Here is an 11,328-nt window from a genome sequence, read left to right on the forward strand (position 1 = left end):
ACAGTCATTGCGCCTGGGAAGATTTCGATGTTAATTCTGTCTTTCACTTCAGCTTGAGAGATGAGCAATGGAATTGCGCAGTGCTTGAAGATCTCCTGGAAAATATAGAAATGGATGCATTTTTGGCACTTTATAGTCAGGTAAGCATGAAATTGAACAAAGCTTCCAAGTTTAAATTACAGCTGTATCTGGAAATCAGCTTTTCTTGCTTTTTTGGGAACCATTACAGATGTATTTGGACCCAGTTCTGCTAATAGTCACTACCAGTTCTGGTGTTTGCAGCCTGTATTATCATTCACTTCTATCATTCATTTAATTCTGACCTACTTTCAGCCTTTTGAATTTTACTGAGTTATACTTCTTTTTGTTCACTTATAAATCCTTTCCAGGGTTGTCCTGTTGCATTTCATTCTGTGGAGAGAACTAAATTGCCTGAGTTTCTGGTTTACAGACAGATTTACAGTCTGATTTTTCATGTAATGAGACAAGGGTTTTGTTTAGGCTTTAATCAGTGTTAGAAAGGGTTTGCATTGATCGTGTTAGAAAACTAAATGATAGGACTGCTAGTTAAATTTTCTAGTATCATTACTCATATTGTTTTCAAAAAGAGCATCACCTCTTCAGGTAATTTGCTATCTGTTGGCTGCCTGTCAGTGCTACAAAAGGCATTAAAAATGAATTGCTGTTGTTGCCAAGTTTTATCTGCAGGCCTTAGTTGAGATATGTACCTAGCGTCAGAAAAGAGACTTCGTGTTGCAGCTTTTTGCATCCAAGTATCTTGCCTCTCAGGGACAAGTGTGGTCGCAGTCACCTGTATCATAAATTGGGAGCTTCAGAGGCCAACAGGCCAAGGAGGGACCACTTAGACTAAGGGTGTCTCAGCTTTTCCTGTGTCTTGGCTTGTTTCTGCTCAGTTTTCTGAACTCTTTATCCTCTCTTGAGTTAGATGTCTATTTGAGGTCAGCTGCTCTCATGAAGAATTGGAGTGAGACTCCTGTATATTTTATCTGTCTTAGGAGATTCACCTGGAACGCAGCACATGTTTTCAGATCCTTACTCTGATTTGGGTAAGGAATTTGCATCAAGATCTGCTAAAGCTCACAGGAGCGTGTGTCGTGGTTTAACCCCAGTCGGCAACTAAGCACCACACAGCCGGTCACTCACCACCACCACCCCTGCCCCACCCCCGGTGGGATAGGGGAGAGAATGGGAAGAGCAAAAGTAAAAAAAACTTGTGGGTTGAGATAAAAACAGTCTAATACTTGAAATAATAGAATAATAATAATAAACTGTAATGGAAAGTAAAACAATGGGGGGAGGGGAACAGGGAAAGGAGAAAACCTGATGCAACTGCTCACCACCTGCCGACCGACTCCCAGTCAGTCCCTGAGCAGCAATCGCTGCCCCCCGGCCAACTCCCCCCAGCTTCTATACTGAGCATGATGTCACATGGTATGGAATATCCCTTTGGCCAGTTTGGGTCAGCTATCCTAGTCGTGCCCCCTCCCAGCTTCTTGTGCACCTCCTCGCTGGCAGAGTCTGGGAAGCTTGAAAAGTCCTTGACTTAGTATAAACACTGCTTAGCAACAACTAAAACATCAGTGTGTTATCACATTATTCTCATGCTAAATCCAAAACACAGCACTGTACCAGCTACTAGGAAGAAAATTAACTCTGTCCCAGCCCAAACCAGGACAGGGTGATAATCACTTCAGTCTCTGCCTCTTGTGTGGACGCTTGGGCTCCATTCAGAGTGGAGTCCTTCCATGAGCCTCGCTGGAAGAGACTTACCTCTGAATATCTGATGGCTAAGGTGCTGTCCTGGAATGGAGGATCTCACTTTGTGCTAATGAATTAAATCAGGCAGAGTGGGAATTCAAACCTCATCTTAACACTTTCCAAGAGCATCCTATCCTCTGGGCATAATAATATGAACACCAAAAACCCATTCTGATGTGTCTTGCAGAGTGTAAAATTTGAAGGTGTTTGCTGAGGAGGTCATGACCAGCATTACCAGCCTGCCGGTTTTATATTCAAGCTATGTGTTCCCTTAGATTTTGGGGGTTTTTTTTAGTAGTATTATTATTTAACTCTTTGATTTCCCCCCCACCTCCTGTTGCAACTGTCTTTTTTCAAACCGGCTTGCTACCCTGTTGGCCTTAACATTTTGGATATTGTAAGCGGATGTGGCTATCAGGAGCTGCTGAATTCTGTTCCAGTCTTCAGTTCCTTCTCACTGTTTTCTGCCCCCATCGCATACTGCACATAGAGCTCCTAAAGTTTTATTGGGACTTCACAGAAATAGCATCCTGCTGACACTGATAAAAATTTCTGCTGCGGGCCTTCGTAGGGTGCTTATGATGTAAATATTCACATGATGGTGAGTTTTAATCTGATTATTTCTTTATAACTTTAAACTTTATATGTATTCATTTATGATCCTTTAAAATAACTTGTGTAATGCTGGCGAGGCAGTCACCTGCTATTTTCAGTTATTCATTCAGTCATAAATTTGAGGCTTTATTTGTCCATTTGTAGATGCAGTTTGTCTAATAGCTCAAGATTTCAGAACACTTTTCTAGAAGAAAAGATGATCTTTCATCCTGTTCAATATTCCTTTTTTTTTTTTCTTTTGCAAAACAGGTGAGGAGTTAACAGGCTTGCATGAATATTTTGTTGACACATACAGTGCTTCAGATACATGTTGAATATGATAAATATAAGATAAGTCTTAGATAAAATAAACTCCATTCAACTTCAGTGGAAAATAAACATCAGAACAGATAGAAAAATTGAACATGCTTTGGAAGGTCCTTGGGGCTTTGCTGATCTTTCCCTGTACTACTGTGGTTTAAGTCATTGGTCTTGGTGTGCTGTAGTCTTGTGAATTCTTTTTGTACTGTTTTGTTTTGTTTTTTTCCCTAGTTCATTATATATTTATCTGACAAAATATGCTGCATCCAGAAATGCTGGCTATTATAAAGGCTTTAAACAGCACAGACCAACTCCTCCAGATTAGCACTGCTGAGACCATTATCATAGTTTAATTTCAATGCTTTTAAATCTGCTATTGCCTTGCAATCTTGTCCTAATTGAAGAGACCTTGTACAGTGCTTATTTAGCAATTTCATAGGCTGGCAAAAATAGTCACCATTAAGTGGGAACTCTTAAAGAGAGCATGAAGACTACATTAATCTTATACTATGGTTCTTAGTTTGCCATACTCCTGGGCATAGAAGGGTAGGAAGAAGATGCACGTAACAAGCCAACTGCTCAGCAGAAGAGTTCTTATCTTGCAAAGGATGTTGTGAAATGTTTTTCTGCTGCTCTTGAGTTTGGTTGTCTCTGATGGAGCCTCAGCATCTACCTCCCTCATGAAGGCATGAATTCAGGAAGTGTGGCATGTTAAGATGAATGCTGAAGCAGCTGTGTAGGACTTGGTGGGAGGGAAGAGAAACAAACCTGGTGGCTTGAGTGCTACTGCTGCTGGCTGTGAGTCATTCATTTCGAGGGGAACCCTATTGCAAGAGAGCTTGGCTCTTTTCTTAGCATTTCAGTTCAAAGACAGTGCTCTTTTTCTTTTGGAAGTGTTAATCATATTTATGATTGGACTGCCCAGGACTAACCAGGAATATGCTGGGTTTGCACATTATTGTGGCTCGTTTCAGTCCTAGAAAGTTTTATAATTAAATACTGACACTTCTTGTTCTATATTCCCCAAGATCATACCACTTGGCTGGGGGGGAAGCTGGATATTGCTTTTCTGTAGCATAGGTAAGCCATATTGCTTAAGTTGCTCACAATTTAACTGTCTTCCTGTGATGGTTAAGTTTCTTTGGCACAGATACATTGTGAAAGAGCTTCTGAACAGCGTGGTATGTATTCTGCAAGTTGAGAGGTTAAAATCATTGTTTTGCAGATTACAGATGCATGCAAACAGAATATATCATAATTTTCACAGTACCCAGTCCTCTTAGCACCCTAGCAGGTGAACAAGGACCCTTGATAATTACAGATTTTGGCATCTTGAAGACAGATACTAAAGAGCATCACTGTCATCTCGCTGCACTTGAGAAACTGGATGCACTGTTCAGTGTATACTTGGGGGACTGTGCTTTGTGTTTTGTTCATAAGATTCCCTGAAGAAATAATTTGTGTAAATATGCATTAGATATACCATTGGGGTTTTTGTGTTTATATTTATTCATATAAAGTGTAGCCCAGAGATATTCTGGGACATACTTTATTGAAATTCCATAAAACCTATACATATTTACCCTGCAGATACACAAAACAAAATTACTGTTCTCAGCAAATATAATAGTAAAATAACTCCAACTATAATTCCAAACCTAACTACTCTTAATTCAACTCTAAAGAAATATCTGCTTAGTAGAAGAGTAATTTATTAATTTATTAAGGCTCACAGTGTAACATGTTCCTACTTTTGGATGTGCTTATCCTGTGAGCTGATACGGGAATTGATTTTTAAATCTTCTGCCCTCCCCCCCCTCTGCCCCGTTTTCTTACAATTTATAGAACACATTACATTGGCAAGTATTAGGAAACTATAGCTATTGTACCTCTATATCTTACACTCATTCTTTTCTTTAAAGAGGATTTTCCCCTTTAGACTAGTTTTCAGAACTGTGGATGCAGCCCTCTCTGGAAAACCAGATAAGTTTTACTTTCCTACATTTCGTATTTCAGCTTACATCCTTATCGAGGCACATGTAGGTCAATAAGAGATTTGCTTGAATGATAGTGAGTTCAGGATCATAAGCCTCTGGCTGAGAAGTTACTTTCAAATAAGCTCATAGCTATAGCCCCAGGTACACTAGTTGCATTTTAGAGATGACAGATGATACAGGCAGACTGTCGTGTGGAAACAGCACAGTAAGCTTGAAACACAGCATGGATCAAGTTCATTGATTCTTGCATTAGTTGTTTAAGTACACATTGCTCGGTCCAAATACTTAAAAGTAATTCTGCTATTTGTAAACTACAATTCATTCCTGTTTTTATTTTGACCAAATTCAGAGAATACAGATGAGGTTATTGGTGGCGCAAGTAGTATTTGTATCCATTAGATGTTATGAAAAAAGTGAATTCCTAATCTTTGTGGTACCTTACCATATAATATACCTGGAGAATCAAACTCATCCCACCCTGGAGGGCTTTTGGTCTGACTAGTGTGACCATTCCTGTGTTTGCATGCACATTCATTTCTCCTTCCCGCTTCTGCAAGCTGGTCTGGGTAGCTGTGAGCATCTGAAAGTGCTGCTCACTGCTGGTGTGTGTTCACACATCAGCACTCCCTTTGCCGTACATATGCTAGATGCACCTGGCCGGTGGGTACCTGTGCCACTTTTGGTACTGTTGACAGCGTTGTGGCACCTTCTGCTGTGTTAGAAAAGCATTAAGAGTTGCCTCTCAGTCCAAATCATTCTTGATGCAGAAAGGTAAGGGTCAGAGTGGAGAAAATAACGTTTTAAAGAGGAAACTATTACAAAGGAAAGCAGTACTGATGTCATGATGTTTCGATCATCCGCGTATAAATTACTAAGTTAAAAGTCCTGAGACCATTTAGCCAAAAAGGTCACAGAGATGTGTCATTTTTATTCTCACTTAATGTTGTTTTTTGTAAGTTTCTAGAAGAATAGTTTTTATAGACCAAAAGTACAACACAGTCTGTATGCAACTATAGAAATTAAACTTAGATGTCTGTATTAAGATTTAAGCTCTTATTTACGTTCCTCCCCAGGGAAGAATCAAACCATTTCTCGCCCTAAGTAGCCTGAACAGACATCTCTTTTACCTAACTTTGGTGCCTGTTTAGGGTGAAGATATTGGACGTTTTAGATACCCCATCAACTTACTAATCTCTCATCAATCTTAGGATTTTGTCTTGTTCATTCTAGTATCTCAGTGGTTTCCATGGAAAACCTGTAACAACACTGAAGAGCGCAGGAAACTTTGGGAAGTGGCTACTTTTCCTGCCTTTTGGAGAGGAGTTCTCTGCTTGGAGAACAGTTATGGGAAAAGGAGGTTGATTGATTTCTTTATTTTGTGTGGCTGTCTAAATTTAGGTTAGGGCTGCTTTGGGGGTGATTGCTTTGTTTGTTTTTACATGGATTTAGCAGAAAAAATCGTCCTTTACAGAGCATCCTTTTGGTGAAATAGCTTCTTTCAAAGAAGAAAATGCACGTAATACAGGGATCTCCTAGGTGCATTCGCTCCTCTGAATATTCGTCATGCAAAAAAGAGGCAGAGTTCAAACATCTGCTGTGACATTTTGAATCCACTGTGGACAAAGAAATTGGCTGTCTTCCTGCATGGTGGGACCTTGTGGGGTTTTTATGTGACATGGGCTTTGTAGTCATCTCCCCCATCAATGCTTATAGGAGGGTCTACAGAGCGGAGGTGACTCAGCTGCCATGAGTCATCTCTCAACGTTTGACATGTTTTACCTAACTTTGGCTACCTGAGATACATGTATGGTTTGAATAGACTACAACAGCATTTTTCTGGCATCCTTTGAGGCATTTAACTTGCTTTAATTTGCTCTACTCTTTTCTTTCCATGTAGTTCTCAATGTATTGTAGACTTCTCATATTTGATACGCATGAGAAATCTGCAGAAACAGCTCTGGGGACACAGTGGTTTTGACAGCAGAGCTGAAAACAGCAACAGGGTTTTGCTGTTTGAAGGGGGGCAGGAAATGGGGCTGGTTGATTGTCTAGGGAACAACTAAATTTGAACTTAGGCTATTTGAGTGAGTGTCTGAAACGCTGAAATAACTGTTAATTCACATCAATTCACATTACTTGGAGAAAACATCGTGAATACTGGTATAGTGATAATTTGTATTAATGCTATGAAAAACATAACTTTTGTGATACTGTGATGCTGTGAAATGACACAAATTCAGAAATGCGTGGGGTGGACGCCGGGAACTGTTTTGTTTACTGCAACTTGAGTGTCATGAAATGGCCTGCCACTGACATGTATGCAGCACGTTTAAGTCAGTATCACTTAGGTATGGTTTTCTTACTAGCACAGAGTTGGTGCAGCAGAGTGCCAGGCTTGCTGGGCTTCAGCCTGTGTACGGCAGAGGCAGCGAGAGCGAGCATGCTCTGTGAGTATGCTTTACCACTGACCTTTGGGCCAAAAAAGAAAGGACGTGGAAAAAAAAAACCAACACCAAAACAAAACCAGATGTTTCCTTCACCTCTTAACAAATGTTACAAGCTGTTCTCTGAGCTTATCACAGAATCTGGTGTTAAGAGAGGCTGAACAATGAAATGCTCAACCATGGCAACATGTAAATGTTATCCTTAGGTATCAGAGGCTATTCCCCCCCCTAATTTTACAGACCAAGGAATGCCGTATCGCTTCATCGCTATCTTGAACGGATTTCTTTATAATAGTACAATCCATAAATTAACTAAACCTTACATGCTAGAATATCATTGCATTGTGATTTTTTTCAGACCGAAGGGCATCAAGTATATGCCCTAAGCACATACGCTAAGATCAACTGGTTGGTTAACATTTACATTGCTTATATCCAGAATGAAATGGACAACCGTAATATAGATGGGCCAGTGTGGGTAGAAACAGTGAACATGGGACTATGACCACTTGACACCAAAACTGTCACCGCTAACATGATTTTGAATAATATTTTTTGTTTCTATAATGAATAATTCTTTAATGATAGTAATTAAAATTCTCTAACACTTTTTTTATTTTCAATGCTAAATTTATGTCATCTACTCATTAATCCTCTAGGAGCTCCGACTGGCAGGTTATTTAGCTAAACTGACGAGGGTACCAATGGGGATGTTGCACAGGATCCTGAACTTGTTGCTGCCCTCCAGCTCACAAAGTGAGGTTCTTTCTGTCCTTGATTCCATCAGTAAATATTCAGATGGTGTTGCTGAAAGTGACAGTAATGCAGATGAGTCTGGCAGCTGTAAGAAAAGGTAAGTGTGGTATTTTTTTGGTAGACCGTTGAAGATTATTGCTTTACACGTATACGTATTTGCTGGACAAGCAGTTTGATAGCAATAGAAAAAATCACAGGTGCATAGGTTTTCTTTTGAAATATTTTTGTGGGGTAAAAATACTTTGAAACTGCGACCTTATTTTGTGAAATATTTTAACTATAAAAAATTGATAGTTAATAAATTTTATAACTTCATGAATTAAATGGTTATTTTATAGATTTATAAGTCTTGTTCTGATCATTTTCTTTCTGTTGACTTTAGTTGGAGTTTATTAAAATACTTGCCTTCCAGCTTCTTGTATTTATAATATTCATAGCACAACAGATTTCAGGTGTCTATAGTTCCTAAAGATATAAAGGAGGTCCTCCTTTCTAATAATGAAAGTTTCAACCTTGCAGATACCTGTCCCTTTGTAGTTCATTACTAAAGTCCCAAGTGGCCACTGGTTTTTTCCCTTTACTCACAGAGACGGGTAGTCTCCCAGAGCCTTCATCCCTCCAGTTTATCCCCATTAACACCAGCTGAATAGCTGTGCAGCTAACACAGAGAGGTGCTCCCGGACCCTCTCTCCCAACTCCCTGCCACGACAAGGCAAGGGGAGAAAAGCAGATCTTGTGGCACAGAGCCCTCTAGTTTGTCAGGTGTGAGCTGTCAAGGAACAGATAAGGGTCCTTGGGACCATGCCCTGAGGTGTGATCTTAGCTGATTTAAATTATTTGTGGCAGGGCAGCAAAAATCCTTGAACGCTCTTACTGGCTGTATTCATGGTACTACTGTCATGGGATTGGTAGCTAAAATCAGAAAGGGGAGGAAAGTATGTATATTTGGGGATTTGCTGCTGGGAATTTTTTTCTTTCCTGCTCCTTCAGGAAGAACCAGGAGTTGTGGCAAGCACTGGAGAACAAAGTAAGGCAAGATCTGATAAACAGAAGTTTAGAAAAGCTCCCTTCTCTAAACAAGAGAGAAGACAGGTAAGGAGAAAGCAGGAAGAAGCATATATGATTTTTTTTTTTTTATACTTCGTTTCATCTCCAAAGGTTCCTCTTACATCTGTTAGACATCAGAAAATAAGTTCATAAATACGCATTTTCTGACACTGTTCTGCTGTTTGGTGCTTGTGTTTCCTACAATATCTTTACACATAATAAGCAATAATAGTAAATGTCTAAAAAGATTTTTCTGTACAAATCCACAAAATTCACACATTTTTCATATACCTTGCCCATCTTCCCTATGGCTGTTTATTATAAGGTCACCTTTCCTTATGCAGTTTTGTATCTCATAAAATGATATGCAAGTTATTGGGGATTGGAATGGAAATTACAATTCTGTCTGTTTGAAATACGATTTTCTTTAGCTTCCAAAGTCACCACTTCTATGTCAGGATTTGATACAGGAATTTTATGCTTTTTTTGCCCAAGTTTTCATTTTTCAATTCAATTTTTTTCATTAATGTAGCTTGATAAAGAAGAAGCAACTTGCCCTCTTGGAAAAAGCATCACTCATTCATCTTGGATATTCGGCTACACATCCTCCTATGGAACAGTCTGATCCACCTGGTCCTTTGAACACTGCAACTGCCAAAGCCATAGAGCTATTAGATACAGGGGAGAAGGTATTTTTGTTCCGCGAGCCGAGTGATCCAATACTTTCTTTGCATAATTCTCCAAGGAAAAAGAAAAAGAACTTTCTTAATTCCAAAAAGGCTGCTCGTGCAAATATGGACTCATGAGGGTGACTTCCATTCAAAATATCAATTAGGGAAGAGGAAGTTATTTAAAATTCAGTAAAATAATGAGAAAGGATGAAATGTGCAGTTTAAATAACACGTGCGTGTTACTATTCTCTGACATTGTAAATACCTGTAATTTTAGAATGGCACAGTTAGCAATGTGCATTGTGCATTTTTTAATTCTTGTCAGCGTATGATGCAGTAGATGAAATATGGGTGTTTTATGATGCACGTCCTGGCAGGCAGGACTCAGTGTTCCTTCAGTACATTTTGATCATTTTTGCACTGATTTTACTGTAGCTGTATTTTCATAATTTATATAGAAAGGTTATTTATTATATAAAGTCAGTACTGATTTACTGTTCTTGTATTTATATATTATTGTAATAAGCTGCGGTATAGCAGATGACATGAAGAGATGACGTGGATGACCCACAAGTCCTCTGTTCTCTGATTTTCTATTATTCTAGCTAATTTACTGTTTAATGTTGTGTTCTTAATAGGCTTTGAATGTTACTTCTGCAGTCTGTGTTCTACAGTGATAGTTGGTAGTCCAAATCTTCAGCGTGTACATACGTACTTAGCTTACATCCTGGAGTAACTTCAGCTTTTCACTATGGTTTCTAAACTTACTTCAGTTGAACTATGAATGTGGCTACGGTTCAAAACTGTGTTAAGTATTTGCAACCTGTTGCAGTCTTTTTCTTGGTGAACCAATATCATCACACTTGCTCAGTAGAAAAGGGAAAAATGTAAATGGGCGTTTAATACCTTCAAAAGCTTTTTTGATTGCAGTGCTGCCAACTGTCACAATTTTAGGTGGGTATTTTTGAAGTTCTTATTCCTGGATTTCTCTAAATCGATGAGAATATCATTTTATATTTCAAAAAGAGTTAATTTTTAAGCCTTTCTAGTTGACAGAAAGAAGCCTGTAAATATGAACCCTAAAAACAGGAACAGGAAAAGGCTAATTAAAAGAAACACATATATTTGTTAATATTTCATGATATTCAAGCCTGTTTTGAGGGGTTTTTTTGAACTGCATTTGAATGCTATGCTCTGACGGTACTGTGATCATATATTTTGCAATTTTTCATGTATGGAGGTTCTGTGTCTTTGTATTAATAGGGTGCCAATTTCATTTTAAAAATTAAAATGTTACAATGTACATGTGTCTGCAGTTGGCATCTATTCCAAGTGGAAAAAAACATCCCCCCCCCCCTTCTCTTGACAAGTTTAAGTATTCATCCCACAGTAAACAACAATTAGTGTTTCATATCACTATTAGCATTAGCAAATGTATGCAGTAATTAGCCTGATAATCGTAATTATTTTTTGATTGCATTCTTCAGTCTTTTCATAGAAGTCATCGCTCTCACAGAAAGAGGAGTCTATCAGGGTTGTGGGATTTCAGAGTCTCTACATTTTAATGCGTCTGGTATATCGTCCCCGAGGAGTGGGTAGGGTCTGTCCTACCTTGGAGGTGGGTCAGAGCAGCATAGAAGGAGGCTCAGGTGTTTCAGAAAGGGGTTTGGCCCTATGCAAGAAAAGCCAATAGGAAAACCTGAGCTGTGCTGGGGGCTG

The 11,328-nt window shown here is 39.0% G+C and overlaps 1 protein-coding gene across 6 annotated transcripts in view; it reads left to right on the forward strand.

The window, feature by feature from the left end:
- Positions 1-10,912, forward strand: part of EVC2 (EvC ciliary complex subunit 2) — an 85,316-nt gene extending 74,404 nt beyond the window's left edge. For 5 of the 6 annotated variants that reach the window (XM_076335921.1, XM_076335923.1, XM_076335922.1 and 2 more), the window contains 5 exons: positions 53-140; positions 7,058-7,138; positions 7,795-7,988; positions 8,882-8,983; positions 9,471-10,912. In XM_076335921.1, the coding sequence (XP_076192036.1) occupies positions 53-140; positions 7,058-7,138; positions 7,795-7,988; positions 8,882-8,983; positions 9,471-9,744 (739 nt within the window). In that variant the 3' untranslated portion in view covers positions 9,745-10,912. The remainder of the gene's footprint in view (positions 1-52; positions 141-7,057; positions 7,139-7,794; positions 7,989-8,881; positions 8,984-9,470) is intronic. The other variant, XM_076335926.1, reaches the window with a different exon arrangement.
- Positions 10,913-11,328: the final 416 nt, after the last annotated feature.

The sequence above is a fragment of the Aptenodytes patagonicus genome, chromosome 4 (assembly GCF_965638725.1).
Source record: "Aptenodytes patagonicus chromosome 4, bAptPat1.pri.cur, whole genome shotgun sequence".
Lineage (NCBI taxonomy): Eukaryota > Metazoa > Chordata > Aves > Sphenisciformes > Spheniscidae > Aptenodytes > Aptenodytes patagonicus.